Source organism: Eptatretus burgeri, chromosome 4 (genome assembly GCF_056783735.1).
Source record: "Eptatretus burgeri isolate ZD-2024b chromosome 4, Ebu_testis_v1, whole genome shotgun sequence".
NCBI lineage: Eukaryota > Metazoa > Chordata > Myxini > Myxiniformes > Myxinidae > Eptatretus > Eptatretus burgeri.
The window spans coordinates 128,422,712-128,439,664 of record NC_140964.1 but is presented as its reverse complement, the minus strand read 5'-3'; the positions used below and the strand labels follow the sequence as shown (position 1 = coordinate 128,439,664).

The 16,953-nt window shown below is 44.6% G+C and overlaps 1 protein-coding gene across 6 annotated transcripts in view; it reads left to right on the top strand.

Annotated features, from left to right (window-relative positions):
* The window catches only part of PRKCI (protein kinase C iota), a 49,917-nt gene extending 34,099 nt beyond the window's left edge, over positions 1–15,818 (top strand). For 3 of the 6 annotated variants that reach the window (XM_085880020.1, XM_085880017.1, XM_085880023.1), the window contains 9 exons: positions 6,442–6,528; positions 6,694–6,829; positions 7,107–7,194; positions 7,278–7,403; positions 9,629–9,643; positions 13,455–13,534; positions 13,724–13,813; positions 13,931–14,049; positions 14,387–15,818. In XM_085880020.1, coding sequence (XP_085736146.1) covers positions 6,442–6,528; positions 6,694–6,829; positions 7,107–7,194; positions 7,278–7,403; positions 9,629–9,643; positions 13,455–13,534; positions 13,724–13,813; positions 13,931–14,049; positions 14,387–14,474 — 829 coding nt within the window. In that variant the 3' untranslated portion in view covers positions 14,475–15,818. The remainder of the gene's footprint in view (positions 1–6,441; positions 6,529–6,693; positions 6,830–7,106; positions 7,195–7,277; positions 7,404–9,628; positions 9,644–13,454; positions 13,535–13,723; positions 13,814–13,930; positions 14,050–14,386) is intronic. The other 3 variants (XM_085880018.1, XM_085880021.1, XM_085880019.1) reach the window with 3 other exon arrangements.
* The last annotated feature ends 1,135 nt before the right edge of the window (positions 15,819–16,953 follow it).

The following is a 16,953-nucleotide window of genomic DNA, read 5'->3' as shown; positions in this document are numbered from 1 at the left end:
AATCACGTGTGTATGTATATGTATATATATATATATATATATATATATATATATATATATATATATATATATATATATATATATATATATATATGTATGTTTCTTTGTGTGTGTTTGTTTGTCTGTCCACTCGCCTCCAACCCAAACCGCTCAACCGGTCATTCTGAAATTTTCAGAGATTAATGTCACCGACCCTGCAACGGTTCTGCATTGAAGTTTCGTAAAATTCGGTCCGCCAAAAAGGTCTACTTAGGCCAATACGCCAATTTGAGCCAGATTTTCTGGAATCCTCAAATTTCATCCGATTGACTTGAAATTTGAACAGCACTTGCAGATCAGTTCATTGAATTCAACCACCTATTATTTTTTTTAGGTAATCTTAGGTCAAAAGGTCAACCCAAAATTTGCTAAATTTTTTAATCGTTTTTAAAATTGTCAATTTTCATCCGATTTACTTGAAATTTGAAGATCATTTGCATATGAGGCCACTGAACCCAACCACATTAATTTTGAGGTAAACATAGGCCACAAGGTCAACAAAGGCCGAATTTCTAAAATCCTCAATTTTAATCCAATTAACTTTAAATTTGAAGATCATTTGCATATCAGGTCACTGAATTCAAACACCTACAAATTTTGACGTAAACTTAGGCCAAAAAGGTTGACATAAGCCAATTTGGGCAAAATTTGTACACCCCGTGTTTATACTTGTATACCCCGTGTTCCCCGCCCCATCCCTTCTCCCTCCCAGAGATCTCCTAATGTCTCTGTTCCCCACTGTTTTGTCCTTCCCTCTCCCGCCCCTCTTGTCGCATGCCCCCTTAGCTGTGTGTTGTGTGTCCGCTCTCATACGAGCCTCGACAATGCATGCAAAAAATGTTTTCCCCAAAATCTTCAATTTTCATCCAATTGACTTGCAATTTGAAGAGCATTTTCATGTCTGGTCACTGAATTCAAACACCTACTAATTTTGAGGTAAAGCTGGGCCAAAAGGCCAATTTGGGCTAAATTTTCTAAATCCTCAATTTTCATCCAATTGAGTTGAGATATAAAGAGGATTTACATATCAGGTCACTGCATTCAACCACCTATTAATTATTTTTGTGGTTACCATAGGCGAAAAGGTCAACATAGGCTGAATTTCTAAAATCCTCAATTTTAATCCAATTAACTTGAAATTTGAAGAACATTTGCATATCAGGTCACTGAATTCAAACACCTACTAATTTTGAGGTAAATTTGGGCCAAATTTTCTATAATCCTCAATTTTCATCTGATTGACTTGAAATTTGAAGAGCATTTTAATGACAGGTCATTGAATTCAACTTCCAATTAATTTTATGGTGAAAAGGTCAACACAGGCCTGATTTCTAAAATTGATAGTTAGGGCCAAAAACTAAGTATATCACTATATCTCAAAAAGTTGTGGATGAGATGAAGAGTGACAAGAACAAGCGGATTGGATTTTGGTTTGGATCCAGCCCATCAGTGGGATGCAAAACATGAACCGTTCCACTTGGCAGAGGTATGCGCTCTACCGAGTGCCGTTCTACTTTGTGCTGTTTTACTAAGTTGTCACTCTGAGGGATTTTTTCATTTATTTATTTATTTATTTATTCGTGTGCAGCCTGTGGCTGTTTGGCTGCATCATTTTCTGGGGGCGCAGCTTTGCCGCTGATGCACTGCCCCCCTGTTAGCAGCACAATGTTACTCATTTCGCCAACGTCGGAAGGATGGCAGGCTGTGTCAACCCGCCTGGTGTAAAGTCAACAGGTTGACGGGGCTTGAACTCAAGACCCTCAGATCTTAAGCCAGCCACCTTAACTGATAAGCTAGCATCAGGCTTATTACTTGCAAAATCGAAGATTTTCAAGTATATTGGTTCGTCGATTTTGTTATTCTGTCTGTCTGTCTGTCTGTCTGTCTGTCTGTCTGTCTGTCTGTCTGTCTGTCTGTCTGTCTGTCTGTCACCTACAGGTCACAATTTTAAACCGATCTTCTCGAAACTTCACCACATGGTAGAGTTTGTCATCAGGAAGAAGCCTATTGTTTTTGAGGTCAAAAGGTCAACATAGGCCCAAGGTAGACAGCTAAGGTGATATTTCTAAAATCCTCAATTTTCATCCGATTCACTTGAAATTTGAAGAGGATTTGCATATTTGGTCATTGAATTCAACCACCAATTATTTTTTTTTAGGTCAAATTTGTTTTCTGGATTTTGCACGTTTCATGCTCTGCACAACGTCTTATTCTTCTCGTTATTGTTGTTGATTTATCAACAATCTTTCGTGGGTAAACCACATTTTAAAGTTGGCATCCAAAGCCAGCCGCTAATTGGGAATCCTCCATCATACAAAGTCCCTTCCTTGGCACACCTGAAATCCCTTCCAGCGACGAGGCTTTTATCCACAGCTTGATGGAGGACTGCTCTCCCTTCCTGGCTGGCTCCCCTGCCTCACTTCTTGCTCAGCTTGACACTGTGGAAACCAAGGCCTTTAAGATTATATGAAGCTGAGTCTCTTGGCCTATCACTTCATCATCACAAACAGGTCAGTGGTCTCTGGCTTCTACCACCTCCTTTCTAGTATTGCACCCTCTGCTCTTTCCATGCTTTGTCCCCCTCCCCCAGGTTTCTGCAGGGCTCATGCATGGTCAATCATCAACCATCTCAGGTCCACCTTCAAACATCTCAACAACTCAGGTCCACCATCAACCCCCTTCTGGTGAAACTACCTAACTCCAGGATCACTGCTCACCTCCACTCATTTGTTTCTCCCTTTCCCTGCCTGTGGAACCAACTTCCACATCCTCTTCATTCTCATTCTTCCCTCGAGATATTCAAGAAATCTGTTCACCACCATCTCAAATCACCCCCAACACAAAACCATGCTCGTTTCTACCCTCGTTAACCCCCACCAAATCAATCCCTTCTCTTTTGAAATTTCCAGTTTTCCTTCCTGAGAGTTTCCTTCTGTATGCATCTCTCCTGGCCCCCATTCCTCCCCACACCTATTGATTGTTCACCTCCCTCTGTCTTGGCCTTTGGCTCTGCTGTTGGTGTTTTTTTTCCCCCCTCTCTCTGCTGTTCCTTTTGTCCTGTTGTATCCTGATACGTTCAGCAGACTGGTGCGACCTCTTCCACGAGCCTCGACGATGTATACAAAAAAACCTGTGTTTCAGCACATCCAGCATGCATATCTGTCTCGACTTCTGGCATTTGCAAGCTCCAGTGTCATTTGGTTGTACACCCACAGGTGATGAGTTCCAGACGACTGCTTTGCACAGATGGCTTGCGAGTCCATACAATGTCTGGACAACTGATTGTCTCCCACCACCCTCCTGTGTCTGGACTGCTCAGCTCCATCCGGTGTTTACCTGACGTCATACCTTCATTTGGAAATTTGCATGTTTGAGGTGCAGTTCCAGGTCATCACTGGTTGGGGGGATCATCTCAAGGTAGTTTTGGTGGGTCAACAAAACATGTTTCAACTCCACATTGTTGTTGTTGAACATCTTCCTTCTGGAAATGAAGCTATCTGACATAACTGTTTGGTTTTCCTCGCGATTGTCAGATACATTTCCCATGTCATAGACATGACTCAAAGCAAGACCATCTCACGATGTATGGCAGAGTTCTTGAAGACTGAAATCTGTAGAATGTTTCTCCTCCTTCCTCGCCCTCCTTTCAACTTCAACTCGGCTTCGGGTGCAATGTTTGCCTTAAGCGGTACATCAGCTCTCTGAACTCGCATAACAAAATCAACTTGGGAAAGGCGAAGGATTCTCTCAGATATGTTGGATAGTCATGATGTTACTTTTAAAGGTCCCAATTAATTTGTGGCAATTTTCATCCGTGGCTTTGTTTATAAGAATCCAATGTCTGCTCGTCGTTTTCACTGATCATTCCTGCAGAAGACTTGCTATTGTCTTTGTCGACATTTCTCTGCAACCTGTTCAAATGACTGTCTGAGGAAAAGTTGATTTAGAACAGATCTTGTGCCTTTCATCTCCAAATGCCTCCAGCCATGGTCTGATATATGATTGAGTCATCGGTAAGCCTTTCTCGTTCATCCGTGACATCCCTGATGCGTTTCTTCCCATCCACAGAGCCGATACGAACTTGTTCACCCACTCTCACTCTATTGGCAGAAGAGACAGCATGAGTAATCAATGGTGGAAGAAGAATCTCGTTTTCGTTTGAGTGTCGTAACTGGAGGGATAATGCCGTCAGCCACGTTTGACATCTGCAAAAAGAAAATGCCACCACCGCAGAAGCGAAGCACCACATCACATTGGAATTGTGAAATCAACAGTCAAGTAGAATGAAGCCGCACCTTTGGTCAAGTTCAATCGTACATGTTAACGATGCAGATGAAAGATGCATTAAAACAGGGACTACGGACACACTGACTTTGACTGACAAGGACATGTACATAAGTGGAGCGGACATCTAAACCAAGTTTGAACCCATTGAGTGCCAAATGTGGGCCAAGCCTTTTAGAACATTTTCATGCATCACAAATTTGAGGACTTCTTGGTCGGCAAGTATTTTGTGAGTCGAACGATTTATGAGATACGAGACGACCCGTGAACCCTTTGGGTTCCCGTTGTGAGAGCGGTTGATTAAAAAAAATAAAAAAGATAGCTCCAGCGAACTATACCGCTGAGGTTGTTTCGATTGATCAAATACTCCTAAAGAGGACTTCACTGAATCGGGAATTTATTTTTTAATAATTTTTTTCATTGCCCGATTTTAATGAAACTTGATACTGCACATCGCAGGAGAATGGTGAGTAATGTGGCACTAAAATTTTTGCACTATCGTGTACTCTTTTGGCTGTATTTCGGGAACATACATCCATACATACATAGATATATACATACATACATATATATACACACACAAGATGAGAGTTTTAGTAATATATAGATTTGCATTAAAAAAAAAATTCAGGATTTTCTTCACAATTTAATATTATTTTCAATATTCACAGCACCATGACTGATTAATTGGTGGATATTTTTGTCTTTCTCTCTGGTTTTTTTTTTTTTCAAAGCATGCAGATAGGAGATCATTTTTGAAGAAAATTGCAATTTAACCTTTTGACCTCAATATTTGAACTTGACGGTGAAACGTCTGAAACCTTGGACGCATGGTGATACTTTTTGGCATGGTTAACAAACTTCAACAAAAAATGCCATTAAAAATATATATATTTCGAAGCGTATTTTTGGAGGTCGGCGTGTCGCCAAAAAGGGAAATGTCGAGCAAATCTCGATGCTGGTCAAGCAGTCTTGCTTTGCCTGCTTTTTGCACCCGAATGCATTGAGCCTCAATGAGAGAGATCTTTTAGGACACTGCTTGATGTTGCTCGCATTCCTGTGCACTTATATTTATCTCCGCCACCGAAGGTGAAGGAGGTTGTGTTTTAACCCCTGTCTGTTTGTGTACAAGATATCTCAAAAAGTTGTGCACGGATCTGGGTGAAATTTTGTGGACAGGTTCGGTGTGTTACAAGGACGAACCGATTCGATTTTGGTGAAGAACCAGATCCGGATCCGACTACTAGAATTTAAAAAAGTGATTCTTCACCATTGAGAGATAGGGCTAAACCAATATATGGCACTATAATCTCAAAAAGTTGTTGATGGATTCGGATGAAACTTGATGGACAGGTTGGGTGTGTTGCAAGGATGAATTGATTCGATTTTGTGGAAGATCCGAATCTAGATCTGGATATGAAAATTATTTAATTTTTTAAGTGATTCTTCACCATTGAGAGGAGGAGATTGGGACCATACTCTGTGCAGAGCGTTGGTGCTGCCGAAGCAGTCTCCTTGGCTATTGAGCACAATCCTGGATGGGTCGCCACTCCGACACAGTACACCAGCATGCTGGCACTCATTTTGCCGACTTCGGGAGGATGACAGACCGAGTTAACCCCACCTGGTATTAATTCAACAGCTGAGCGGGATTTCAACTCAGGACCCAAGGATCCAAAGCCCGCCACCCAAACCATTAAGCAAACACCAGGCATGCCATTGAGAAATGGGGCTAAAAACGATATAGTACTGTTATGTATAGCATGATATTTCAAAAATGTATTGGGCCCGATATGTTCTCGTGGATCAGGCATTACGTGGCGGACGGAGGTATGCGCTCTACCGAATGCTCTTTAGTTTTTTTTTTTTTTAATACAACATACTGGCTGAGGATGAGCTGTCTGTGGCTATAAAAGCATTTGCTGCCGATCCTGCTTTGGGCGCTGAATCATATGAGCTCACCATTGTTTGATCATCACTTTCTTTTGTCATTTTGAGCAAATGAAACAGTAGATCTTACAGATGCAGTATTAAAGCGACGTCAGCTTGAGGGATTTAAGTTTGAGAAAAGTTCTGCCTTCCCAATCGATAACATTTCCTCACATTCTCCCTTTGCAGGCTTTTCTTTGTAATCGAGTATGTGAATGGCGGAGACCTCATGTTTCATATGCAGCGCCAGCGAAAGCTGCCAGAGGAGCATGCAAGGTCCATTTATTTTATTTTTTGCAGAATTTGGGGTCTAATTTACTATTTTTGTTCCTGATTTGAGTGCCGTTTGGCCTATACAAAAGCTCAAACTGTTTAATTTAGTCACATAAGTGGTATACGAGTCAAATGGTAATCTCACAGCTCTGTCTATTGTTCCTCCAGGTTCTACGCTGCAGAAATCTCTTTGGCACTGAACTTTTTGCACGAGCGTGGGATTATTTACCGGGACCTGAAGTTGGACAATGTGCTACTTGACAGTGATGGACACATCAAACTTACCGACTATGGCATGTGCAAGGTGGGACTTGCACTGCGAAAGCTTTCTCAGATTGATTCGCACCACCGACAAAATAGGACTTGAAAGACCTGGGGAGGTGTTTTTTTTTATTTTTAATTTTATTTAACAATCGCTATGACGTGTGTGTGTGTGTGTGTGTGTGTGTGTGTGTGTGTGTGTGTGTGTGTGTGTGTGTGTGTGTGTGTGTGTGTGTGTGTGTGTGTGTGTGTGTGTGTGTGTGTGTGTGTGTGTGTGTGTGTGTGTGTGTGTGCGCGTGCGCACGTGTGTGTTGCTACAGGAGGGTCTTAGACCAGGTGATACGACAAGTACCTTTTGTGGTACTCCGAATTACATTGCCCCTGAGATTTTGCAAGGAGAAGATTATGGTAAGTGAAATTGCTCAGCAGTCCAGTGGAATGAAATTTGTCCATTTGAGCTTGATTTGTCCATTTTCCTGGCTGTGTGACAGGCCTGAGTGTAGATTGGTGGGCACTAGGGGTGCTCATGTTTGAAATGATGATGGGCCGGTCACCCTTTGATATTGTCGGAGTGGCAGATAACCCTGACCAAAACACTGAGGACTATCTTTTCCAAGGTATGTTCAGAATAGGCTGTGTGCTTCAAGAAAAAAACATTTTGGTAACTGTCACAAACTGTCAATCATCTTTCATTTGTATCTTCCTTCCTCCCACTGTGCAATCCCTTCCCTTCCCTCCTCCCCGCAGGCCCCCTTCCTCCCCCGTACGCGCCCCCTTCCTCCCCCGTACGCGCCCCCTTCTTCCCCTGTGCGCGCCTCCTTCCTCCCCGTACGCGCCCCCTTCCTCCCCCGTACGCGCCCCCTTCCTCCCCTGTACGCGCCCCCTTCCTCCCCTGTGCGCGCCTCCTTCCTCCCCTGTGCACCCCCTAGTCCTCCCCCACGTGCTCCCCCTTCCTCACCCACGTGCTCCCTTCCCTCTCCCTCACTCCTCACCTTGCACGCACTCTCACTCTCACTCTCACTCTCACTCTCTCTCTCTCTCTCACTCTCACTCTCACTCTCACTCTCACTCTCACTCTCACTCTCACTCTCACACCTCTTGCCCAGCGTGCGTGTGTCCTTGCCCCCTCACCCACTCACTCTCTCCACTCTCTCCACTCTCTCCACTCTCTCCACTCTCACGCTTCCTCTTTTCTCTCACTCTCTCCCACTCTCTCCCACTCTCTCCCACTCTCTCCCACTCTCTCCCACTCTCTCCCACTCTCTCCCACTCTCTCCCACTCTCTCCCACTCTCTCCCACTCTCTCCCACTCTCTCCCACTCTCTCTCTCTCCTCTCTCTCCTCTCTCTCTCCTCTCTCTCTCTCTCTCTCACCACTCTCTCTCCACTCTCTCTCCACTCTCTCTCCACTCTCTCTCCACTCTCTCTCCTCTCTCTCTCTCCACTCTCTCTCTCCACTCTCTCTCTCTACTCTCTCTCTCCACTCTCTCTCCACTCTCTCCTCTCCACTCTCTCTCTCCACTCTCTCTCTCCACTCTCTCTCTCTCTCCACTCTCTCTCTCTCCCACTCTCTCTCTCTCTCCCACTCTCTCCCACTCTCTCCCACTCTCTCCCACTCTCTCCCACTCTCTCCCACTCTCTCCCACTCTCTCCCACTCTCTCCCACTCTCTCCCACTCTCTCCCACTCTCTCCCTCTCTCTCCCTCTCTCTCTCCCTCTCTCTCTCTCTCTCTCTCTCTCTCTCTCTCTCTCTCTCTCTCTCTCTCTCTCTCTCTCTCTCTCTCTCTCTCTCTCTCTCTCTCTCTCTCTCTCTCTCTCTCTCTCTCTCTCTCTCTCTCTCTCTCTCTCCCTCTCTCTCCCTCTCCAGTCTCTCTCTCTCTGTCTCTCTCTCTCTCTCTCTCTCTCCAATCTCTCTCTCTCTCGCTCGTCTCTCTCTCTCTCTCTCTCTCCCATCTCTCTCTCTCCACTCTCTCTCTCTCCGTCTCTCTCTCTCCCTCTCCCTCTCCCCCACACTCTCCCTCTCCCTCTTCCTCCCCCCTTCTCTCCTTCCTCTCTCACGCTTCCTCTCACCCTCTCACTCTCTCACTCTCTCTCTTCCTCAACTCTTGCCCCTCCATCACCCCTCACCCCACACGTGCACTCTCTCGCCCTCCCACCCACACACATCTTTTTCTTGCCCCACTTCCTTGTTTTTTTTTCCCCCTCTCACCATTCCTTCCCTGCCAACATAGGAGAAATTGATGACGCTTGTAAAAGGTTGTACAAAAGAATACTAAATAGTGTTGTAGTTTTTGTATTATTCCATCTTCATCGTGTTATGTATGCATTCCTTTTGAAGGCCTCACCAAAGCACACCGACAGATCCGTCAGAAAAGGGACAATCTGTAGACAATGTACATCCATTGGAGGAAGGAGGTAGATTGAGAAAATAAATTTAAGTGCATCAGACAAGTGAGAAAAAAACCCCCCAGATATTAGGAGGGTGGAGGATTGGGTGGGAAAGGAACGACAAGAAGGGTCTCGAGGGTCTGCTAGTTTTGTGTACATAATAGGGCAAAGGCCCAAAAGACCAAAAATCTAATTATTCCTTACCCAACCCTTGATTGCATTTCAGAAACCAGGCTTTGTTTTTCTTTCAGAATTCTTACTTGCATTTCCATAAACATTGGAGAATACTCTTGTAAATAGGTTTTCTATGTTATCCATGATTGCGGAGGAGAGCGGTACAGCGTGGGATTTAAAATGTGTAACCGTACTCGCGTCACCTGGCACGGCCATTCAGCCATTCCTGCCGTTCTGTTTCATTACCGTGCACACAAGGGGCTTGATGTGTATTTTTGCAGGACGTGTTTACACAGGTACACAGTGAGTAGTTGCCCCCCTGAAACGGACGCATGGCATGTGTATCGATGAACTGACTTTTTGTTTCCCTCCTGCTGAGTTCAATAATTATTAACAGACTCACCTGGTTTTGTTTGCGCTCAGAGCATGGTTGTTGATTCATTTATTTTTCTTCCAATTCTTGCCATTAATTGAAAGTGTAATATTTGTTGTTCGGATTCGTTGTGAAACAAGTTTATGATCGTGGTTTTTAAAATTTATTTCTTTTTGTGGGCCTGCATTGTGCTCTTGCTGCAACTCTGTTTCAAGGAATGAAATTGATTCGTAATTTATACAATTTGGGTTAAAACTGCAAATGCAGCATCCGATCATGAACCTTCCACCCGTAAATACCCGAAACCTGTGAAAAAAATTTGGGGCTGCCAGGATAGCTTAGACTTGGAGGGTACGCACACTCTCCTCTGAACTGTCTCACTGGGGTTCAAATCTCGATCGAGCTGTAAACTCTCACCCTGGTGTTTTCCGTGCAAGGTGATTCAATACCTGTAACCTCTATTGGAAGCATGTTAAGCTGGAGGTCTTGTATGCCAGCACTGGTCATTGGTAGATGTTAAAGATCACGCGGCGTGTTCCGTGAAGAGGGGCCAAGCTATTGGCGGCATCCTGAATGGATTACAAATTCCTGTCGAAACTCTGGAAAGCAAGTGGTCTGATCTTCCGGGATATCCTGAGAAACCAGGTGATGAGACTTGCTATCTCAGAGTGTGATTGTTGTCTAGGCAGAAGGTCCTGCACGATACACAGTGGTTCACATAACTGGTACGCAGGTGCACATGTGTGGTTTAAAAACAGGACCACCTGTCCTGAAGCTCACCTGGATCGGGAGCAACAGTCACTCAACCCCCCCTCTTAGAACCCCTTCGACCCTGATTGTTTTTTTTCAATGCTGTGAACAAACTTTGGTCCATCACGGGGGATTAAGGTTGTGCTCAAGTTTCATCAAAATCGTGGGTGCAGTTTTGGAGAAGAGAGCAAATACCTCTTTTTTTTTGGGGGGGGGGGGTAGGCGTCCAAAAAAACCCATAGACCCCCTTAATGAGCGCAGATTTTGACGCGGTCAATACACCTTCGTTAGGTATCGCTTATGAAGCTTGTGACCAAGTTTCATCAAAATGTTGTGTTTGGTTCAAGCGATAACAACTCAAGTGTTTACGGTCTGACTCACCTATGGACGCCGCTCGATCGCATAAGCTCACCTGAATAACGTCCAGGTGAGCTAAAAAATAAACTAAATGCATGCTTCAAAGTTGCTCAGAAAGCTCGAAAGCTCAAAAGCGAACTCGCACAGGGAAGATTTTGATGGAAGGTTTTCTCAAGATTCTTCCATGATGATGCTGATGTACTGTGATTTCAAACTTTAAGTGTACAAAATGAAGCACATTAATTATAAGATTATAATTTATAAGGTAGATGCTGAGTTTATTACTTGTAAGATAAAAAAAGATCTATTGGAGATCTTGCGAGAGTCTCGTCTTGAGTGGACGTTCTGAACGAGTGCTCACAAAAGAGTGGGACGCATACAAAGCTGAGTGGCACTTTTGGGCAAACGGACGAGCGCGCTCGAAGCTGAAAAGAGGTGATCGGCATTTGGAGAACAAGCACGGTTTCTCAGCATTCAAATCACGATGGACCTTCCATCAAGGTCTGGTTGTGGATAGTGCAGTTTGGGAGGAAAAAAACAAACTGTTTTTGGCTCGCTGGTGTCTCTGTTCTTAGTGGACCATGTCCAAGTGACCGTGTAAGGAAGGTTTCTTTTCAGTCTCGTCACCTCTTACTGTTCGTGTGTGTTTCAATCTCGCCTGTTGATGTAAAACTGAAAAGGAGGAGGAAGAGCATCATGGCGAGTTCGAAGAAGATGAATCATTTTCATGAGTACCAATCCATTTCTGCTGGTACTCATTGGAGAACCGAATACAAAAAATTAAAAAAAAAAACCATGATGTGAACCCCTGAGGTCTCGAACCAAATTCATGTTCCCGGGTTGTTTGCACGTCACCTTGAAATGGCTGTATTCTGATGTGAATGGCAGCCATGTATAATTTGGTTATTTAGCCAGGTTTTTGATTGAAGGATAAGGGACTTCTTGTTTGAAGGTGGTGACACATCAGTTTCAGTAAGGGGTCACGATTCATGGGCCAATTTATGAAGTTTTTTTTCCGAGGGCTCTTTTGTTGAGGATCGTGCCCCGGAACCACGACAGCCTTATTCATTCACTCAGGGAACACGGGACGGAGGAAGGTGACGAGACAAAGAGAAAGCCGTGCTCCATGTGCCAATGCTCGTGCATGCGGTGTGGCTTCTCGTTCGGGTGCAGTGGACTGGTGCGCGGCGTTTCCTCGCTGCACCAAACACATTCCCTGCGCACCAACTCGACGAATCACAACGTATGCCATAAACCCGAATCGCCAGAACCTCTCCCACACGAACATCAGCGAGCCACCAACAGAAAAAAAAGGACCACCACAGGCCATCAGGACAGAAAAACCACAACACTTGTGGCATGCACGCTTTTATTATGTCCCGTGGGATCCATCGAACCGTCCATGGCATGAGCCCATTGACCCACGCAGCCCGACACGTGTCCATATATGGGCATGTTCTAGACGTGTCTCATGCCCTTGCGATGACTCTGTGGTCGCGCTTGTGGGGCCGTGCTGATTGGCTGCTTGTGGGGCCGTGCTGATTGGCTGCTTGTGGGGCCGTGCTGATTGGCTGCTTGTGGGGCCGTGCTGATTGGCTGCTTGTGGGGCCGTGCTGATTGGCTGTTAGCTAAATAAAAAATTCAATACAAGGACAGATAAATGATGGGGGAAACCTCAACAATTGTATGGGGTGGAGAAGTGTGGTGGAGATGCGAACACGAGGGTGGAATTGTGTCGGGTGTAGATAATCTGGAAATGTATATGATTTATTTGCCTCATTGTTTTTTTTGGCTCGTCTTGGACGATGTGAATATCTCTTTTGAAGAACTTTTTGGACAGCCATAACCTTACATATTTCCATATTATCTCAATACTTTTGGCAATATACATACGAGATTTTAACCCGAGGTCACGGTATGAGGTCGATGCTTCGATCAATGGCCTCGGTCAATGATGATAATCAATGGTTTATTTGGTTAATAATGTTTAGTAATACCCGAGGCCCAACAGGATGGTCCAGAATCGCTTCGCTTTGTGGGAAAGTTGTCCAAAGCTTGAATAGCAGTAAAAATCTTCTTCTTCTTCTTCTTCGTCTTCTTTCCCGATGCAGCACAAGGTTGTGATGCAACGCCCCCCTGTAGGATAGGACAGGAATTTGTAAATTGTTTTCGGCTCAAGTCTTTCACGAACTGGCTGGCCAAGCCTGACGATCAAGCAAAGGGCCAGGAACTTGGGATTTGTTCACTGCGCCGGCAATAACTCGCCTGCTCATCACGAAAGGTCTGTCAACGAATGCGATCAGATGTGATTCCCAGTTTAACCCTCACTGAGGGACAGCACACACATTGATGTATCACCTTGTCCGTGAAACACAGGGATGACTGTTTATATCCGAGCCGAGATTCGAACCCAGGCGAGACGACTCGGAGGCACGTGGGCATATCTCTAGGCCATCCTCCCCCGGCTCTGCGTTGACGATCTTTGCATTCAGTGTATTTTGGACGTCCGTGCCGAATGTTGTCATGAGCCATTGGTAAAATTAATTCAGAATCTGATCATGATTCATCCTTTACCGTGGGAGTTTTATCTGTGATCGAGTTTTAGTTTTGTTTTGTGTGCTTGGCAGTGATTTTAGAGAAGAAGATTCGCATTCCTCGCTCGCTCTCCGTCAAAGCAGCAAATATCCTTAAAGGTTTCCTGAACAAGGTACCACGGCACAGATTGGATTCCTACAATGCTCCACTACCTCCTCGTTGTCTCCTTGAGCACCGAATAAAATTGTCCTATGATGCTTTTTTATTTTTCTTTCTTTCTTTAACCTCCACCAAATCTCATGAAGCATGCAATCCCCTCCGATGTCTTAAACGTACGCAATATTGTCCCTAATAACACCAGGATCCGAGAGAGCGCCTGGGCTGCCATCCACAGACGGGATTTGCTGATATCCAAAGCCATGCCTTCTTCCGCTCGATTGAGTGGGACCTGGTCAGTACTTCGCTTCTTCTATTCCTCGCTCTCACCTGCCTGTTGTCGCCCTCTTCGACATTCTTCCTTTGGTTTTGTTTTACTTTGCTAACTCTTCATTCTTCCTCCCAACCTCAGTTGGATCAGAAGCAGGTGATCCCGCCATTCAAACCTCACATATCCGGTGATTACGGGTTGGACAACTTTGACTTGCAGTTCACCACCGAACCCCTTTCTTTCACTCCCCCAAGCAACGAGTGAGTTTAATATTCTTTTATCCTCCACATCGTTTCTCGCATACATTAACTAGTCTGGCCTTTTCAACTTGAACTCCATTTCACCCCCGATTTGTCACGAAAGTTTATGGAATCGAGCACAGGCTAACATCGAATCGGTTACTCCTTTCCTACCAACGGTAGAGTGTGAAACTTGGAATACAACCATATTGTTCTGCCTTGTGTGCTAACGGAAAGACTGGAGACCATTCTGTAGACCCAGTATGTTGATGGAATGACATCGTCTTGTTATCTCTCGTTTATTCACTTTTTTTTTTTCTCTTCTCTTTTTTTTTTTTTGGAATCGTTCTTCCTGCAGCAGCGTGATGCAGAAGATGGACCAGTCCGAGTTTGAAGGGTTCGAGTACATCAACCCTCTGTTGATGTCCACGGAAGAGTGTGTCTAACAATTTGCTCTTTTTGTTTTGTTCTCCGATCGGTCGTGCCGAAGTGGTGCGAAAGACCTAAACGTTTCGGGTGAACCAAGGCCGGCAGTCATCGGCGTCGCCACTTCTCCCTCTGCGATGTTTCGGGTTGATACCTGGATGTTCTCTTAAATTACAGCAACTGCTCAATTAAAGACTTGGAATTTTACTTCCTGGATCCTCTAATGAGGGGAAATCTGCGGAAGAGGGAAAAATCAAGGCCGGGTTTTAAACTGTGTACAGATAACCCAAACCAGAGTTACAATTTCCACCATATTTGGGTTTTTGATGCATTTCCCTTCAAATACTCCCCAAAGTTGCTTATGAGAGATTTTGGAGGAAAAAACAAACAAACAACTAGATCCTAATAAATCATGATGCCCGACGTAAGAGAAATGGAAATCGTTTGTGGAAGTGACGAACAAATGCTGGGAGCCTCTGATGAAAGTCGTCGAGCGGCAAGTTTTGTTTTGATGCCGTTATCCGTTCTCCGGAATACAGTGCGGTTTTCCGATTTAATTCGACCGGATCCACTTGAATCGGAACGCAAGTCTGATTGTGGCGCATTAATCCCCCATATCACGTTCTGAGAAAAGTTAGTGATTTCAGTTGCAGCATAACAAGTACGGGGACGTATCGGTGTGGTCTGAATGCGGACGTGGTATAGAGATGCCGATTGCACAGGAACACGTACGCTGCCATTGATATTTGGAAGATGTCCCCCCCCCTTTGTTTTTCCATATTCATTTCCCTTTGCCAAATGCCTGACACTCCGGTATCTCGTATGCTTGTTCTTTGTGAAGGAACGTTACATTCTCGCAAGTCTCGCTCTCACGGCAACCTCCAGAGTTAAACGTGGCGGCGTGTCGTGCAGCCGGCGACCCGTTCCTTTAAGAACGTCCTTTATTTTTTTTTGTTTTTTATGCCGTCAGTTCAAGTTTATGTTGTCTGACACTACGACCCAAAGGTTTATAAACCACTTTTTATACGTTATGTCTTCAGTTCTTATGGACACCTGAGTTCGGATGTCTTTAGTTGTTACTCTGGTTTTAGTATTGTTGATGTTTTGGTGTCACTTTATCTTGATCATTGCATACCACTCAAATGCACTCCGAAAATGAAAGCACGTTGCCGGTGCAAGGGCATGTGCCACAACAGTGGGATGGAATAGCTAATGTCTGTTTGTTTTTATACTCCTTTTGTATTTGGGAGAATTGGTGAAATAATGTTCTGTTTTTTTTTTGTTGTTGTTTAGGTGGTGGAGTCTTGAAATGTATTTTTCAATGTTTTCATTTTATATTAAACATGTGAGTTCCTCAAGCCAAAGCTCGTTCAAGGTGTTAACTTTGTAAGCTTCAAAGCATCCCCGATGTGTACCTTGTCTCCTCGGCATGTCTTGCATGCAGCTTCACCCCCAATGTAAAGCTATTTTGATTAATAAAAATATTTTGGTTAATGGAAGCGAGGGTCAACAGTTGGGAAAAGGGGAAACGGGAGGAAAATACAGATGTGTGTGAACGGGAGACCGGATCGCAACAGGTTTCGTATCGGTCATCAGAAGGGTTGGAAAGAGGCTTCTACATGTGAAAGAAGGATGAAGAAATGGACGTAAGTTTTAATTTTCCACTCTGGAGCGTCAGTTTTTGCACGGGTTGGCAGGACGGCCCTCAAAACTGTCTCACCTTGGTTTGAATCTCGACCCCGGTATAAACCGTCGTCCCATTGTTTCAGAGGCACGGTGATTCATCAATGTGCCGTCCCTCGGATGGACGTTAAACTTGGTGTCCCGTCCACCAGCATTAGTTGGTGGACATTAAATATCTCACGGTGTCCTCGAATAGTAGGCGAGCTATTTCCGGCACCATGAACAAATTACAAATTCCCCCGATCTACAGGGGGTATTGCATCAGCAGTATAGCAGCATAGTCCTCAGTCTGTGATGCTTCTCTGCATCTTTGTGCTGCATATGAAAGAAGAACAAGATGCTTTTACGTAATATTGGTGACTATCCTTGATGCACGCAGGGGGCCCTTGGAGAATGACCTCAAAAAGAGCGGTAGACGAAGTAGATGTGCAACTCTTGCATATTTTAAGTCGTGATCCTTTAGCTGTGGAAGAGTCGAGGGTGGCTCGGAATTTATCTGCCTTTGTGAGAGAGAAGCACACATGCTGGATGCAGTTTACAGTGAGAAGATGGAGGTCACATGACCATGAACATCAGCAATGTCCATCGTGACTGTCCTTCTTCAAGAGTGAGGAAACTGATGCGGTGCATGTTCCAGAAACAGCCTTGATCAACTGCTTTGTTCGAATTTGAATGACCTTCTCAGGGTGACTTTGCTTCGTATGATGATAGTTATTTCCCTCATTCATGTGTTAGCATAAGCATGAGGTAAAAAGCCTATACGGTATATCAGGAAATGTGTCGCTAGTCGTAAGGCAAGCTGCTGTCAGCTTTCCC